The sequence below is a fragment of the Podarcis vaucheri genome (genome assembly GCF_965113315.1).
Source record: "Podarcis vaucheri genome assembly, chromosome: 6".
Taxonomy (NCBI): domain Eukaryota; kingdom Metazoa; phylum Chordata; class Lepidosauria; order Squamata; family Lacertidae; genus Podarcis; species Podarcis vaucheri.
In genome coordinates this window covers 13,101,821-13,120,448 of record NC_138764.1, presented here as the reverse complement: position 1 = coordinate 13,120,448, position 18,628 = coordinate 13,101,821, and the positions used below count along the sequence as shown (strand labels likewise).

General features: G+C 44.9%; 1 protein-coding gene and 1 long non-coding RNA gene across 2 annotated transcripts in view; both read left to right on the top strand.

Annotated features, from left to right (window-relative positions):
* The window catches only part of PLA2G4A (phospholipase A2 group IVA), an 83,698-nt gene extending 70,150 nt beyond the window's left edge, over positions 1 to 13,548 (top strand). Inside the window, exons 14-18 of the mRNA XM_082225469.1 lie at positions 2,844 to 3,086; positions 5,716 to 5,900; positions 7,388 to 7,583; positions 7,860 to 8,017; positions 11,625 to 13,548. Coding sequence (XP_082081595.1) covers positions 2,844 to 3,086; positions 5,716 to 5,900; positions 7,388 to 7,583; positions 7,860 to 8,017; positions 11,625 to 11,753 — 911 coding nt within the window. The 3' untranslated portion in view covers positions 11,754 to 13,548. The remainder of the gene's footprint in view (positions 1 to 2,843; positions 3,087 to 5,715; positions 5,901 to 7,387; positions 7,584 to 7,859; positions 8,018 to 11,624) is intronic.
* The window catches only part of LOC309533923, a 59,232-nt gene extending 42,001 nt beyond the window's left edge, over positions 1 to 17,231 (top strand). Inside the window, exon 2 of the long non-coding RNA XR_014220534.1 lies at positions 14,681 to 17,231. This is a non-coding gene — a long non-coding RNA (uncharacterized lncRNA). The remainder of the gene's footprint in view (positions 1 to 14,680) is intronic.
* Positions 17,232 to 18,628: the final 1,397 nt, after the last annotated feature.

Here is an 18,628-nt window from a genome sequence, read left to right as displayed (position 1 = left end):
CAAAAATGAAGGGGAAATCTGGGTGCATTCTATGGGGCGAATGCCGGCTTTTGCTGAAGCTTGGAGAGCGAGAGGGGTCGGTGCACACCGACCCCTCTCGCTCTCCAGGCTTCAGGAACACATCCGCAGCCCAGGCAGCCCTACGGGAGGTCCGGCAGGGATGTCTAGGCTGCGGATAGCAGCCTGCTGCCCAGCACGAGGGGCGCCCTGAAGCAGAGCACCCCCCACGCCAGCCAGACATCCGCAGCATGGGGAGCCTTGGAGGAGTTCCCCGCAAGGCTCCCCACGCTGCGGATAGCAGCCTGCCGCCCGGCGGGCGGGGCGCCATGATGCAGAGCACCCCTCGCGCGGGGCAGACATCAGCCAGCCCCACAAGCTCGGGGGACAGCAGGGAGGCGCAGCGCCACCATCTCGCTGTTCCTCGACCTGGTTCTGTTTCCCCGACCTGCTTTTGGGGGGGGGAATAAAGGGATTTTCCCCCCCTTTATTTCCCCCCCAAAAAACTAGGTGCGTCCTATGGGACGGAGTGTCCTATGGGACGAAAAATATGGTAGCTGAACTGGGTTCCACACAGTCACAAAAACAAAACAAGAAAGAGCTGCAAAAACTCAAAATAAATAGCAAAAACAGACAGACCCTCAGCGTAACACTCAAAACGGAAGTATGGCACTCAATCAGAAGCATAACACTCAAAATGGAGCACGTTTGGCTTCCCAAAAAAAGCTCGCAAACTGGAACACTTACTGTATTTTTTGCCCCATAGGGCGCACCACCCCATAGGGCGCACCTTGTGGGTTTTTTTGGCGCGGGGGGGGGGGAATAATGAGGGGAAACCCCCCCCCGCGGAGCCCGGGAATGCAGGCAGCTCTGCGCAACCCTTGGGAGACCGGCACGACTTCACACTGGCAAAGTCGCGCCGGTCTCCCAAGGGTTGCGCAGAGCTTCCTGAAGCCTGGTGAGTGAGAGGGCTCGGTGCGCACCAACCCCTCTCGCTCTTCAGGCTTCAGCGAAAGCCTGCATTCGCCCCATAGGACACACATACATTTTCCCTTCATTTTTGGAGGGGAAAAGGTGCGTCCTATAGGGCGAAAAATACGGTACTTCCGGGTTTGCAATGTTTCAGTTCCAAGGTGGTTGAGTACCAAGGCGTTTGAGAACCATGGAGCTGTTATTCTGTGGAGGAGACCTGACCTCTGCCCCATTTCCTGGGGTTTCAGGGGTGCAGTAACTATTGACCAGCCAAGGCGCTCCATGTTCCTAAGCCAGTCCATTGCCGTGTGAAGCCTGGAGCTTGTGTGGCCAAAATAGGTCTCCTCACTTTCCATCTTGCAGGACTTTGGATGCAGCAGTGACTCCAACTAATTTTTGAAATAGTCGAAGTCACTTTGTGAATCACATGTTCTTGTTGACGAACCAGGCTGTGGTTCATTAGAAACGTCTGGGGTATTTATGAAACCTGGAATGAGAGTTCTCTTTACGGTCAAAGGAGAGCCCACCCTTCTGAACAATGTTGGGCAGGGACAGTATGGCTCTGAGCATGTTATGCCTTCCAGGGGAACATTAAGACTTGCGTGTGCCTCTCTCAATTACATCAGTAACAAAAAAGCTCAGCTGGGCAGATAAGATCTCCCTTTTGGCCAGACAGTTTCCCCTTCTACTTTTCCACATGCAAATCAGTTCCATTTTCTCACATCTACTCTGGTCTTGGAAGATTTTTCCTTATGGCATATCAGTAAAGTGAGGAAAAGGAGTCTTCCTTCCTTTTAAGATAGAAGCAGATTAGTATGTCCTTTTTTTATTTGTTACACAAGAAAATATTTAATGAAAACCCCAGCTTAAGTTGCCCTTCTTCTTTGGTTGGGACCTTGCTTGTTTTTCATTTTGAGTCCAAGAAAACACGGGCTACAGTAGTGGCATACATAAATAACATTTTTTGACCCCTGGGAATTTCAGTCTGAATTATCCCCAACAGAAAGGCCTCTGGTTTTTTTTTTTTGGGGGGGGAGAGAAAGTACTTTTAAACATTTTTTTCCCAATTCATTATGAATCATTTCCCAATACCCTTTTACAAGTCCACCACATGTGAAAGAACGTTCCCTTAAACTCTTTGCATCTCCAGCACTTATCTGATTCAGTCTTATACAAGCCTACTTGGAGTTAAATACCATCTGTAAATTGTTTTCAAGTAGTTCTCCTTTAAAGAATGACACACTGTGAACTTAATAATAATAATAATAATATCTTTATTGTCATTGCCCCCTTCGGGGACAACGAAATTACTTGACTACTCCATAAAAACACTAATTAAACAATACAGTATAGTATAGCAAGGAAGATTAGATGACTTTCAAAGTCCAGGCTTCCCATTCAGGGCCGAGATCGCTCTGGAGAAGAAGCTGTTCTTAAGACGGCTCGTTCTTGTCTTCATTGTCCTGTATCTCCGTCCCGACGGCAGGAGCTCGAAGAGACAGTGACCAGGATGTGATGGATCTTTTACTATGTCCAGTGCCTTCCTATGGCACCTTGTGGCATAAATCTGCTCTAAGGTGGAGAGTGGGCAGCCAACAATGCTCTCTGCTGCCTTAACAACCCTGCACAACCCCATCCTGTCCTGGGTAGTACAGCTTCCGTACCACACACATAAGCCATAAGTGAGCACGCTCTCAATGGCACAGTGATAGAAGGCAAGCAGCAGTTTCTGCGGAAGATGGTTTTTCCTTAGTATTCTCAGAAAGTACAGTCTCTGCTGCGCCTTCTTCACAAGCCCCCTTGTGAACTTCAAATCACTTTTCCAGAGTTCCCCCCATATGCTGAAGTTCTTTCTGCTCCTACTCGGTCTACAGGCTCAGAAAATCCTGATGCTGAGAAAGAACGTGAACAGAGCAACCAGGAGAGCTGGGTCCAGCGGATGTTTATGGCTCTGGTGGGCGACAGCGCTCTTTTCACCACCCGGGAAGGACGTGCAGGCAAAGTACACAACTTCATGCTGGGCCTCAATCTCAATACTTGCTACCCGTATTCTCCTTTGGCCAGCTATGGTGCTCAAGGATCTGTGGACGAGGATGAAATGGATACGGCTGTCGCAGGTAAGTGCATACACTTTCATTTATTCTTCCTCTCTCGTGAAAGCCTCCGAGTATGTGAACGGCAAATGTGAAACCTGGTGTGGGACTTGCTTCCCAATAGCTAAAGGTAAAGGACCCCTGGACGGTTAAGCCCAGTCAAAGGTGACTATGGGGTTGCAGCGCTCATCTCGCTTTCAGGCCAAGGGAGCCGGCGTTTGTCCACAGACAGCTTTCTGGGTCATGTGGCCAGCAGGACTAAACCACTTCTGGTGCAACGAAACACCGTGACAGAAACCAAAGTGCACAGAAATGCCATTTACCTTCCTGCCACAGTGGTACCTATTTATCTACTTGCACTGGTGTGCTTTCGAACTGCTAGGTTGGCAGGAGCTGGGACAGAGCAATGGGAGCTCACCCTGTCGCGGGGATTCAAACCACCAGCCTTCTGATTGGCAAGCCCAAAAGGCTCAGTGGTTTAGACCACAGCACCACCCACATCCCTGGAAAGGCATTGGAAAGGCCTTCTGCATGGGCCGGTAGGCAAGCCAATGTGTTTGGTGGAGGAGCAGCAGCATTCTGCTTTGCCATCCTGGCTGGCTGACTATTCTGTGCTGCATGCCGCGATAGGGAGCCACTTTCACATCTCATACCGTGGATGCAACAAGGTGAATTTCCTGTGTGTGTGGGTGTGTGTGCAAGAGAGAGATTGGTGTTTTGTCTAGGCCTTGGACCTGCCCATTTTAGGCCATGTCTCCACTCACCAACAGAATGCAACCCTGAACAGTTTTCCTGTGACAATGCAGCCCTTTGGGTGGGGATATTCCCCACCCTGGTCTAGGGATGTACTTCTCACTTCAGCTGGTGCAACTCCCAAGTGACCCCCTGCAATTGGAGAAAGAGTGCCTGGCTTTTCTATCAATAGCTATTATCCATTGTAAATACATGGAGCCAGTGTGGTGTAGTGGTTAAGAGCAGTAGACTCGTAATCTGGTGAACCGGGTTTGCTTCCCTGCTCCTCCAGATGCAGCTGACCTTGGGCTAGTAATACTTTTCTGAAGTCTCTCAGCCCCACTCACCTCCCAGAGTGTTTGTTGTGGGGGAGGAAGGGAAAGGAGAATGTTAGCCGTTTTGAGACTCCTTCAGGTAGTGACAAAGCGGGATATCAAATCCAAACTCCTCCTCTTCTTCACAGGGAATATGCCTAATTGAGACATGAGATAGTGGCCACTGCTTCTGGGCTCCACAGATGCATGTGGCTGGTCCCTGTTGGCAATAATGGATTTTTTTTACCAATTAGTCAAAAAATATTGCTCTCTTTTAAATGGTTCAGAGTCCATTTTCAGTGAATATACTAACTGCCCTGAGGTCACTGGAAATAGAACTAGACATTCTGTGGCACAGTGTTTACTAGTTTTCACCGCTAAGACTTACCACATTAAGATAATTGAAGTTGTCTGAATGGGGAACTAAGCCATTTAGGTTCATAACTTAGGAAGTTTGTAGTCACGGATCTCCATATTACATCACTCATGCTTAGAGCTACATCATTGCAGAGTATCTCAAAATAACAACAATTATGCCTTGTTTTAAAAGTCATTAGGTAAGATGGAATTTCCCTCCATCGTGCAATTGTGCTCAGATTTTGCAATAGTGCAACCTTTTATATCTCTGTTCAGTGGGACATTCGCCCAAGTGAGCCTAAACATTCAAATAACTCAGGAACATGCAGAAAAGCACATGCTTCTCTTAAGTGGCTGTCTCATCATTTCCATCTGTGCTCTGCTAAATATTTTTTTAAACTTATTATAGATGTTTATAACTATCTAATCCTAATATTTGAAGAAAGAGTAAAAGTGGACATCCATCTTAAAGAGTAGAATGCTGAAAAATAGTAGGGAAAATATACTGGATGGCAGCTTTAGGCTTTGAGTAGATCTTTACACAATTTTCTAACTACACACATGAGGTCAGTATGTGCTTTTGGGTGGCCTGTTGACTGTGGCCTGGTTCAGAAGATCTTTCAAGGCTCTATAAACCTATTAGAAATGAAAACGTGATGGTCTTTTTCAGACAGTTACCCAAAGCTTCATAAACCATATTTGGTTGGATAAACCCCCATAGAGGGTTTTACAATATTTGCTTAGCATTAGAAAATAGCTCATACCATGCATTTAATATAGTTAAATTATTTTAAATTAGCATTTCCAATACTTTGAGATGTGTAATCACTTGAAAGAACTATTTAGGCCTAGGATTAAATTAGGATTAAATAAATAATAAAGAAAATGTATGATAAGAAAAGTCAGGAAATTTGATCATGACCGGAATATTGTTATATGAAATAATGATATTGGAAATTTACCACATTTAATTACAAGGAAATTCAGATGGAAAAGATTAGAGGAAGTCAAGTAATATGTTTATGAAGATGGATCTTAATTAACTAATTAAGTTTTAGTGTATGTGGTAGTATATGGGATGTGGGAAGTATTTTATGTTCTTTACTTTTTCTTTTATTATTGTCTATTCTATTTTTTGTTATGTTATGCTTTTGTATGAAAATTAATAAACATTATTGTGGGGTGAAAAAAGAATTCTGTTTTGAATTGTGTTTGTCAACAAATGGCATCGTTTGTCTCATTCTGCCCAGATCCTGATGAGTTTGACAGGATAATGGAGCCATTGGATGTGAAAAGCAAAAAGATTCACATTGTGGATAGCGGGCTTACATTTAATCTGCCATACCCAATTATCTTAAGACCACAACGAGGGGTTGACCTTATCATCTCATTTGATTTTTCGGCACGTCCCAGTGATTCTAGCCCTCCTTTCAAGGTGAGAAATCCAGGATATTGCAATTCATGCAGAGGAAGTGCTAAAGAAGAATTTTTTCTCCCCTCACACAAATGATGATAGGTTGTTTTACATGAAGTCCTTGTGCAAGTGGAACAACTTATGCTCACCCAATGGAATTTTCTCTCCCTCTACTCCCCCTCCCGCCTTCTGCCCCCCCCCCCAACTGCACACATCCAAATATGCTCTACAGCATGGGTAGGCAAACTAAAGCCCGGGGGCTGGATCTGGCCCAATCGCCTTCTAAATCCTGCCCATGGATGGTCCAGGAATCAGTGTGTTTTTACATGAGTAGAATGTGCCCTTTTATTTCAAATGCATCTCTGAGTTATTTGTGGGGCCTGCCTAGTGTTTTTACACGAGTAGAATGTGTGCTTTTATTTAAAATGCATCTCTGAGTTATTTGTGGGGCATAGGAATTTATTCACCCCCCCAAATAATCTGGCCCCCCTACAAGGTCTGAGGGACAGTGGACCGGCCCCCTGCTGAAAAAGTTTGCTGACCCCTGCTCTACAGATTAGGGAGGAGCTGAGGGAAGAGCAGTCCTGTTGCACAATTAGAAATCATCTCCCCTCTTGTGCAAAGGCATATAGAATCATAGAAGGAACCATGAGGGTCATCTAGTCCAAACCCCTGCAATGCAGAAACCTTTTGCCTAACCAGGGGCTCAAACCCACGAACCTGAGATTGAGAGTCTTATGCTCTAGCAATATCCTTGGACTCAACCCAATATGTGAACTTGGAGATGCCATTTTTGGTGTCAGTTCAACAGTGCCATGAGTCTGCCAGGCAAACATGGGAACTGGTCCATTATCTTGCTGCCAGCATGCTTACATGCTATTCTTGTATAAATATCAATGGCAACTCTAAATTTGTGTGCATTTGATGCATGCAGAACCACGCACACATGTGTCATGCTTGGCACTGGAAGGGAGCAGAACAGGCTGAAGGAGCATCTCCACCCCCATCATTCTGCCCGGATGCTGAGGTCCAGTGCCGAGGGCCTTCTGGCGGTTCCTTTACTGCAAGAAGCAAAGCTACAGGGAACCAGGCAGAAGGCCTTCTCAGTAGTGGCACCCGCCCTGTGGAACGCCCTCCCATCATATGTCAAAGAGATAAATAACTACCTGACATTTAGAAAACATCTGAAGGCATCCCTGTTCAGGGAAGTTGTTCAGGGAAGTTGTGACAAATGTGTGACATTTTGATGTATTTTTAATCTTTGTTGGAAGCCGCCCAGAGTGGCTGGGGAAACCCAGCCAGACAGGTGGGGTACAAATAATAAATTATTATTCTTATTATGCACGCTCCACCGATGCGCAGTGACCTGGAACATAACCCTCTGCCTAAATGGAGGTTTGCCTGTATTCTCTTTCCATTATTTATAACTAAGGTGTCCACATATAATGTCATTTCTGCCCATCGCAGCTTTCCTTTTCTCATGGCTTTTTTTTTTGCTTTCTTCCTAGGAAATTTTACTTGCTGAAAAATGGGCGAAAATGAACAACCTTCCTTTCCCCAAAATAGACCCAAATGTTTTTGATCGCGAAGGTTTAAAGGAGTGCTACGTCTTCAAACCCAAGAATCCTTCTTCTGACATAGACTGCCCAACAATAATCCACTTTGTTTTAGCCAATATAAATTTTAGAGAATACAAAGCGCCAGGTCAGTAGGCTAAAACGACAACACAAAATTAAAGATACGGTTATAGTACAGTTTAATCTTTCTCTCTGTGTGTCTTTTCTCTTAATTATGTGCATAGTTTTTTATCACCTCTTCATCATCATCATCAGCAGCAACATCTTTATTTCTCATTTTCCCCAGACTGGGACTCAAGGTGGCTTAATAACTTACTTTTACTAAGTAGATATTAAAGTGTGGTATATCAACTGAACAGTTTGCCCTTTAAAATGCCTACTTTTGTTGTGGTCTACTTAACAGGTGTTCCAAGGGAAACTCAAGAAGAGAAAGATTTTGCTGAGTTTGATATTTTTGATGATCCTGATACACCTTACTCCACCTTCAACTTCCAGTACTCAAATGAGGCCTTCTGCAGACTGCACGATCTAATGGAGTTTAATACCCTGAACAACTTAAATGTATGTTTAATGCACAATTTGCTTCAATTCAAAGATTCTTCGGTTGCTCTGTGGAAGTGAAGTGGTGGTTCTTAATGACTTTTCCACCCTCTGCGTGCAGATTTTTATGGGTGTGGTGCCACAACCCTCTGATTTCTGTTTATTCTTAAGAGGGCTGCTTATCGCTTTCAAGAGCTGTTTTTTTATTATTATTTGTATTTCACAAAGAAAACACGGCCAATTAATGTGATACAAAGGAATTGCTGTAAAAGAAGAGCCAGAATACTTTTAAGAGCGGGGTTATGCCTTAGCTGTGTTCATAGGGTTCCTGCAATATGCTCTGTACAACTGGGTATGTTCTTTTAGATTTGGGTCTAAAAGACTCAAATGGCGGGGTGTTGTTTTTTTTGCCAAATTTGGTTTGAAAGGCTAACAGTCATTCCTTCTCACAGTAAAATGTGTGATCTGATGGAGTATGGCAGCACAATGGAACTGTTGCGTGGACAGGCGGAGTCCCCAGATACCGAGCGGCCCCCCCGTCATGTGGAATAACGACTCAAGACAACATGCTATGGGATTAAATTGGCCACAACTTTATTAAATTTCAAATGTGGGTAGACCTTGGCTCAGGCATTGGGCGTTCTCCTTCCCCAGTCCCCAGCCGGGGACCTAGGGAGCATCAGGGTTATCCAGTGTGTGTGTGTGGGGGGGGATGGGCCGGCTCTGGAGAACATATGTTCAAGCAGAGATGGCCGCCCCTGTTATGCCGCTGCCGCAGGGGAAAGCAATGACGACCTCTCGGCGTACGGTCAAAGCCTCCCTTCAGAAACCCCTTTAACGGGGAACCCTGGTATCGCCGCCGCAAAGAGAAAGATGGACTAAAGGATTCCGCCCAAGGCCTGATACCGCCAAAGTTGTGATGTTTTGCTATGGGAAAGGCGAAACCTGCCAATGCAGGGAAATTCCTTTCCAGCCCTTTAACAGCGACCTTAACGTAGCAGCGCCCGCATACCTGTGAATAAAAGTTAACCTGCAAAACCTATGAAGAAAAGTTAACCTGCAAAAGAAGACATTAACTGAGGGTGGGCAGGGTGGGAGAAGCTCTGGAGCCAAGTGAGGATTCCCAGGTAAGATCCTCCCTCTATTGTGTGGGCAGGTAATCCCTCCCCTACCTGGCCTGGTCTCCTTGGCAACGCTTCCCCCAGGTGGGATTGGACAACTGACTGAGGTAGGCGGAGACCTCCAGGTATCCCACCTGAGGGAAGGCAAAGCCAAGACTATGCTGATGGGGCCGCTCCAGATCTAGGGCTGCGTGCGTCCACGCAAAGGGCACCCCCCGTTTTAAGCGGGGAGCGGTCATTGTGAAAGAAAAGGGGTTTTTCTGATCATATGGAAAAAGCTCTGCCCTATGAAAAAGTGTCGAGAGACAAAACTAAATTAGAATCTGAGGACTGTACATACTTCCTACTTTTGTGATACCATGAAGCTCTCTTGGCAGAAACTGGAGGCACTGTGTGTTGGGCGGTTTGTTACGCTGATGGGAAATACGTTTGCTGCAGTCCTAATTAATCCCACACAGTGTAGCAATCACACTATAGATCCTGTGATCCTAAGATGAAGGACAGCAATACAAAATTACTAAAGAAAGTAGATAAATAAAAATAAATACAGCTTCCCATCAGCCGTGGGGTAGGAAAAATATTTAAGCACTCCTTAATAATATTTAAGTATAATATCACAACTTAAATGATTGCTGTACTTCTGGTATTACGTTAAAGACTGAATGGTTATTACTATGCAGAAGACTAGAGTTTAATATTAAATGTATGGGTTTTTTTTTTGTTTTTGTGCTAACAACTTAATTAAATGAAAGTATTAGTGTTTTTTCTGCTGTGGATGCCCAAATGGACAGTTAGAATGTGATCAAAATATGCCACCTACTGGCTAAATTTCATTCTGTATTTCTTCTGTGAAAATACAAATAAGGATCAAAATTGCTTGGTTGCATTAAGAGCAAGAGATCCATTCCAAGTTTAAATGGATAAAATTTTCATCAGAAACATCAACATAGTTTGTCTATGCTGATGCAAATCTTTTTTCCCTGTTGTATACAATCAGGTATACAATCTACCTGTATGTAGGCATGCATGCTCACGTGTGTGTGTGTGTGTGTGTGTGTGTAAATTGCTATCCTGAGAATACATATTTCCAGTGGTGAAACCCTTACAGTTACATAGGGTCGGCTTACTTTCAGAACCTAATTACTAGTGAGTCTTGTGCAGCTGCTGTCTGGAGAATAAATCTCTCCCATGAGTTCACCAGCTCTGCTGCAGGATGATAATTTCAGGCTAATAATAATAATTTTATTAGTTATATGCCACCCATCTGACTGGGTTTCCCCAGCCACTCTGGGTGGCTTCCAGCATATACAGAAACATAATAAAATATCAAACATTAAAAACTGAAGAGTTGCCTTCAGGTGTCTTCTAAAAGTCAGATAGTTGTTTATTTCCTTGACATCTGATGGGCGGGTGTCACTACTGAGAAGGCCCTCCGCCTGGTTTCCTGTAACTTCACTTCTCGCATTGAGGAAACCACCAGAAGGTCCTCAGAGCTGGACCTCAGTGTCTAAGCTGAATGATGCGGGTGGAGACGCTCCTTCAGGTATACAGGACCAGGCTGTTTAGGGCTTTAAAGGTCATCACCAAACTTTGAATTGTGCTTGGAAATGTACTGGGAGCCAATGCAGGTCTTTCAGACCAGTGTTATATGGTCCTGGCACCACTCCCAGTCACCAGTTTAGAGAAGACTTGCTTTAAAACATTTAAACAGTTTTCATGGATACAAATGTACCGAAGGCATGTGTAATGGGAATTGGGGTTGCTTGTGCGTAAACTGCAAACTGCTCCAAGCTAGCCGTGTAGCTAAAACTTTCCCCGGTTGACAGCCCTTGAAACGCGACTGTCTTAGTCACTGGCAGAATCCGTCAGTGGGCGGGACCTAAATTTGCGCCAACATAGGAGTTGTTTGACTCCAAGTCTCCGCCTAGTTTCCCTGCGTGGAAGCCTTCTGCGCAGCGTGGGCGTGCCAAGCGGAGGTCCTGTGCTCTCTCCGCTGATTTCACTGGAAGAGTCTCTGAGCCTTCCCTCCGCCTTGCTCTCGGCTTCCCCTTTCTCCCTGGTGTCCCCTGGATTTCTTTCCCCCGTGGGAACCCTCTCTCTCTCCTTGCTAGTTCCCTCCCCTGCATCACTGGAGCGACTTTCCTCTCCTCTTCCCTCTGATGGCAGTTCCCTGACAGCATGCAAATCCACCTGCCATTTGAAGAAAGGGGAGGGAATGCATGTTTATTACCTGGTTTTCCAGGTTATGCAAAGAAGACAAATAGCATCTGCATCTGATGACATTTGGTTGTTAGTTGGTTTCTTCTGCGGCATGTTTCCTGCTTGGCAGGGGGTTGGACTCGATGGCCCTTGTGGTCTCTTCCAACTCTATGATTCTATGATTCTATGTTTACATGCTTTGAAAAATCACCCGCGTAAACAAGCACTTCACATCCACTTAGCATGCGGTGACTTGCGGAAGAAGTGGCTACTAATGAGTTCAATGTTGTTTTGTTTCTGTTTTGCAGATAGTCAAGCAAGCAATAGCGGACAGTATTGAGTACAGAAGACAGAACCCGTCGCGCTGCTCTGTGTCCCTCAGCAGCGTCGAGGCAAGGAGATACTTCAACAAAACACAAAGCAACAACCATACATAGGGATAACACATCGCAGGCTGTTACCCAGAGCAGAGTCTTCCTGGATTGGTCGGACAGACATCATGATGACGAAAATTGCTTCTGGTATAAACAGTGCAGAAACACAATGTGGGCGTTTTATAGACTTTAAAATGGCACTGAGTTCTCTTACGGTCATGACAATATCCTAAGCCACCTGTCAAGGTAGCTCATGTTACCTCACAAATGTGCAGCAATAAGCGCTAGAAAATTTTGATACCATTGTCTGACGATGAGTTCATGCTAATGTGCTCTGTGTACAAAACGCCAGTTCACTCGTACATTAGCACCAGTGGGAATATAATTGGCTTCTTTAAAATGTTACTGTTTATTTTTTATTACATATACTTATATATAGATATAGATATGGCTGAATATTGTTTCTTGTTTCTCTTTAACTTGGCTGGTAAATGGGCTAGACTTTTTCTTTTCTTTTTTAAAGCAAGGTTGAAAATTCTGGGATGGGGTCTGAAATGTCACTCAGATGGGGGCACAGAAAGCACTTTATCTACAACCCTTTCACTTGTCTTCTGCAGTAATATTATAGCGTGCAACAGAGCAACAAAAAGAAAATCTCCATGAAGTGATTTCTTCCTACTTGCTAACTGCCTCAATTTGCTACATGAAACCATTTCGTGCATCCTTCCTTCATGGGATTAGAACAGGCATGGGCAAACTCGGCCCTCCAGATGTTTTGGGACTACAGCTCCCATCATCCCTAGCTAACAGGACCAGTGGCTAGGGGTAATGGGAATTGTAGTCCTAAAACATCTGGAGAGCCGGGTTTGCCCATGCCTGGATTAGAATCACATGAGGGGGAAACCAGGGCCCAGTGGACCCCTGTCACCCCTGTAACTGTCCACAAGTTTTAGGGGATAGTCTGCAGTGGGGAGCTTGTTACATTCATGCTGGCTCCTAACATAATTTTGAACTTTGGTCACACAGGGTTCTAAATCTTAGAGGGATCGTACACATGTGGAGTAGGCTGGCCACTTCAGACCTTCTCCTCAATGTGTGGACAGGGTGGGGGAATGCAGATGGGGCCAGTAACCATGACCCCCATTCCTTCCCTCACACTGTGGGGCATAACATCTGAATGGTGCTATAGTCTTCCCCCCTTCTATCATACTGGACGCGGGTGGCGCTGTGGTCTATACCACTGAGCCTCTTGGGCTTGCCGATCAGGAGGTCGGCGGTTCGAATCCCCGTGACGGGGTGAGCTCCCATTGCTCTGTCCCAGCTCCTGCCAACCTAGCAGTTCGAAAGCACACTGGTGCAAGTAGATAAATAGGTACCACCATGGCAGGAAGGTAAACTGTGTTTCCGTGCGCGCTGGTTTCCGTTGTACCAGAAGTGGTTTAGTTCTGCTGGCCACATGACCTGGAAAGCTGTCTGTGGACAAACGCCCACTCCCTCGGCCTGAAAGCGAGATGAGCGCCGCAACCCCATAGTCGCCTTTGACAAGACTTAACCGTCCAGGGGTCCTTTATGCTACCATTTCTATGTAGCCCCATGCCACTGTTGGAATATGCAAGTCTTTTATTTGTATCTGATTGGTTGAATGTTTAGGTTGTTCTAAGGCTGAGTGTGTAAGGCACTGCTCATGCATACCTGGAATGAGACACTTGCTGCTGAAAGCTTCTCTCTTTCTTCACTACTTGAAGCTTTGAAGAGTTAACTACATAGTTCTGCCATTAGCACCTGAGGTGTCGTGAGACAATGTGATGCTAGTATTTGCCTGGAGCTGGATGATACACATTGTGATTTAAGGACCCGGTCCCCACTTGGGAATAAAGACATGTGGACACAGTATATTAGGTTAATGGGCTAGAAAAAGGCCACAACTTTATCGATTACAGCATGTGAGAAGGTATTGGCTTAGGCACTGGACCACAGAAAATTTGACTCCACCCACTCGGAGAGGGGTGAGTCAGACGGGGGTTAACCGCCAGTAGGGGGAGCCTGTTGATGCAGGAGCGCAATGGCGGGGAGAGCTGGCACGACCGCATTTGAGTGGCTAAACAACGCCCCTGCGGTGTCACCTGATGGGGTGCCCGACCGGGAGGCGTTGCGCGCCAGCAATGGTGACAGAGCTGGGGGCAGGAATCGGCTCCTGCTCACAACCCCAGAAGGAGGAGAGGCTTTCTGGAAGGGCCACAGAGCCCTTTGGCAGGCTGAAGACGTTTTCAGTATCAACGGCAGGGAATACATTGGGCAGCAATAAGGTTATACTGCAAGCAAAACAAATGTTCCTTCCTGGTTACTTACAAAGCCTTGTTTCAAACCTCGGAAAACAAAGAAACAGTGCCTTTGAGAAAAGGACTAAGGGCTAATTAAAGTGTCATATTTTAGAACTTTGTTTTCAGGATAGGTTGAAATATGGTGGACCAGTTCTCTGCAGCTGACCACGAATCCTCTTCACCAGAGAGCTCACAGTGATCTATGAGCAAAACGATCTAGCTGATTTGCTCTCCGCAGTGGACTGACTTTCCCAGACATTCCCATAACTACTGTAAATAAGGTTTTTCATTATGCTTTTGTTGGATATTTTATGTCTAGCTGCCTCCTTTGTTTTCCCACAAAAATGCATAATGCATCAGTCACTAGCACTGCACCCCAGTTCTGCAAAACGAGAGTGAATTCATATACACCTTTTCTCCCCACTTGATGATTGTACAGTGGTACCTCGAGTTAAGTACTTAATTCGTTCCGCAGGTCTGTTCTTAACCTGAAACTGTTCTTAACCTGAAGCACCACTTTAGCTAATGGGGCCTCCTGTTGCTGCCGTGCCACCGGAGCACGATTTCAGTTCTCATCCTGAAACAAAGTTCTTAACCCGAGGTAATATTTCTGGGTTAGCGGAGTCTGTAACCTGAAGCGTATTTAACTTGAAGCATATGTAACCCGAGGTATCACTGTAGTTATTTCACGCAAGCCCGATTGTTGGCGATAAATCAACACTTTCAAGAAATTCTGTCAGCAAAGGTAAATTTTACCCATGATGACTTTATCACCATATCCATAGCTTCTTAATTGTTTGTCTGAATTCAACCGTGGTCTTTTGTGTTAATTTGCTTTTACTGTCAGAATTTCAGCTAATGGCTAATGATTCTGGTTCGTCTCCCAAGGTGCCACTGGGCTGTTAAATCTCAGCCGAACAATGTTATTGTGTCATAAGCTTTCATGGCCAGAGCACACTTTTTGCATAGATACCCGGAGTTCGGAGAGGTGGCACTTTATCGAAGCCAAAAGGCCAAGCAATCAAAGAGACAAAAGGCTTGTCATCGAGCGGAACATATTTGAATTGCTCTGTCGTGTTCCTTGTTTTTATTTATTTATTTAAGACTGTAAGCTGCTTTGTGGAAGTCAGAATCAAATGAATCCAGAATCCAGTCCAAATGAATGCAAGGTCCAAACGTCTGGATGCGACCTACTCCTGATGTCAGCCACATTGATGTGGTCTTCCATTGAGACCCCCCAAACCAAGTCCCTCACCAGCAACTCTGCTCTGCATTCTCTTTGAGTGCTTTTCCCTACCTGGAATTTAACTTTCAACCTTGATAATGGCAACTGTTAGCTTGTGAGAGCCCTTTGGTAGCAACTACCTGCTAATTTGAAACATTGATCCTGAAAAACAAATGACTTAAGCCTTCCATGGTGAGAAGTCTTATATAACCCCTTTCTACGATTTAGTTGGGGATGGATGCATTCTGATCTGGCAGGTGTACCTGATAGCTCAGTTGGTAGAGCATAAGACTCTTAATCTCAGGGATGTGGGTTTGAGCCCCACATTGGGTGAAAGATTCCTGCATTGCAGGGAGTTGGGCTAAATGATCCTCATGGTCCCTTCCAACTCTATGAGAATCGTTTTGATAAAGCGTGTTCTCCTTCATGGAGAGCACGTGTTCCGGTGGGGGCCTCCAGGACACTCCAAAGTTGGGGGCAGGCTAATTGATCATTGGTCACTGATACGATTGGGCTTCCCTTGTTGTTGGGAAGAAGTTAATGTTGCCATTTGTTGATTGACAGCCAGAAATGCTAAAACTCCTTGCACGAGGCTAGGGCTTCCTCTTTTCGCCTGTGCATCAGATTGCCCGTCCCCCCCTCCCTAGAATAGGGTTGTTTGCTTTGACCTTGCTATGCCTGTCATGGGGTCGTCTGCTCTTGGGGCAGGGGCCCGGTAGGAATTTTGTCCATCTGGCTGATTGGCTGGGGCCATTTGGTTTTTGCCTACTGCGTAGCTAAGCGTCACAACTTGTAAGGTTGCAGTTAGGCATTGGTTTAAATTGGTTGGTGGAGGGGTATGGATTGGCTGTGCCTGCCCCTCTAATGCTGCTGCTGCAAGGGATTCTGTTAAAGGAATCGGGGGCTAACTATTGCTTGTCCGCTCTGTCAAGGGGGCTCGGGCCATAGCAATGAGCTCCTGGTTGCATTTGGGGAGGGCTGAGGGCAGGTTCCCTGTGCCGACGCTACCCCAAGTGTATTCCCCTTTTCTGACTTTCGCATTGTGTGGAATGTCAGTCTGTCCCCCATGGTGGGGGCAGATAGTCGCAACCAATGCCTAAGCAACCACTCACATTTTTGTATTTTAATAAAAAGTTGTGGCCAAAATTATGCCAAAATCCTTAAACAAAAAATTCTGTGTGATGTGTGAGTTATTGGGGTGGCCCTGGGGACCTCGACACGCAACCAAACTTTCTGTGCTTAGGTGCCATATTGGGATTTCTTCTTGTATCTGCTGGGTCAGAAATTTTGAAGCATCTATAGTCTCTTGAATTCTCAACTCTGGTCCAAACTGTCTAATTGCTTTCCTTGTTTCTGTCAAAACTATAAATAACAATCATTGCTATAATGAGTTAAAGCAGTTTTCACAGAGGGTTAGTAGGAGCTAAACTAAATTTGTATATGATTCTGTCTGCAGTAATTTTTTTCAACAGCTTTTCGTTTATCAGAGAGATCACTTATCCAATGTTGGCTGCATCTATAATAAACAATTCCATTTTTCAATTGTCTACAATATGTGAAACCTACAAGTGAGAACCTGGTAGAGTTGCTTTCTTTCTTAATAGCTACTTCACAACCCACCTTCAAATGTTTGTATAATACTAAGGGATTACTAAAACTCCTATCCTTGATTAATCAAGTTTTATGTTAGTTTTAATTAGTACTTGTTTAAAACTGCATGAGTAAAATAAGCACAATGTATTTTACAATTGTATTTTAAAAGTATTTACAATGAAGCAGAAAGAAGCCGGTACTATATTTTTAGATATATCTTTTTAAATATTTTGTTCGTAAATACGATTGCACTGGCTTATTCAGTTTTATACAGAAAGCAATTTTGTATGCGTCTTTTCTGATACTTGGAGAATCTCCTCTGGATCTGTGTTGTAATATGAAAATATTTGTTATTGTCTTGTTACTGGGTACTTAAAACAATAAAATATGAACTTCAATATATTACTTTCATTTCTCTCAAATTTGTGGTTTGTTTCGCCCGTGGTCTGCAAATCAAGAGATGGCTTTGGCTATGTCTGTCCCATGGACTGCAAGAAGATCAAACCTCTCCATTCTTAAGGTCACTGGAAGGACAGATCGTGAAGCTGAGGCTCCAATACTTTGGCCACCTCATGAGAAGAGAAGACTACCTGGAAAAGACCCTGATGTTGGGAGAGATGGAGGGCACAAGGAGAAGGGGATGACAGAGGACGAGATGGTTGGACAGTGTTCTCGAAGATACAAACATGAGTCTGACCAAACTGCAGGAGGCAGTGGGAGACAGGAGTGCCTGGCGTGCTCTGGTCCATGGGGTCACAAAGAGTCGGACACAGCTAAACGTTTAAACAACAGCAACAACATGTCTGTCTTGGTCCCTTCTCATCTTCCCAGAGGTATTGCCTCACTGCCTTTCCTTCTGGTGGCTTTATATTACACGTGAGCTGATGCAAACTAAACTAGGTTCCCTTGTGACTATGGGCTCAACCACATTTTTTCCACTTGCCCCACTGCTTTCCCCCAGAGAAAACCTGCTCTTTACCTCTGAATCAGACCCTTTCTTGCAGAGGTTCACAATAGTGGAATTGCACATGTCTTGTTCCCAAAACTGCAAGAGGAGGCTGTGGAGGTATGTCTGACATTGAATTCTACTCAGTATTGATCCAGAGTAGATTCCAACGTAGAGTTAGCAGAGTAACAACTTAAACACATTGCAGGATTCCCAAAATATAGACCAGAGGCAATTACGGTATATTCCATATCCAGCAGAGCTTTACTGCTACTGAAGGCAAATGAGCATCATGGTCACAAATCCAATACATACAGGATTGGCCCTGTCCTTAAGAAATCCAGTTGCAGCCGATTTAACTTAAACTTACAATAACTTATAATATGTCTAAACCTTAATACTAAGCGTACTATGTACAAAACACCACATCAGAAGGAAAAGAGATCGAGAAAGTGAAAGCCAAGCTCCTTCTGGCCTTATTATTATAGTCAGTATGACCTTGACAGAAGAGGTAACGGAACCAGTTTAAGCCAGCTGTACTCTGCTTCTCTGAATGAATAACCCAAACATCATGAACCTTCTGCTTGTTTCTTTCACACAGAGAAGCTTCCAGATCCCTCTTGAATTAATTAGAATAGGAAAGATCTCTACACATCAGATCAATACTTTCTGCACTAATAAATGCAAACTGACAACGTTGTGAGGCAGGAGTTGAGGCTGACTTTCAGCACTTCTGTTGGGATTCCATCCTGTCCTGGGGTTTTCTCACATGCCTGCAAGTTGATGCCATTCTTTGACTCAAGGGAAGAAGGCACTTTCAGCTCTTCCAAGACAGGCAGTCTGGAGGCTGTCA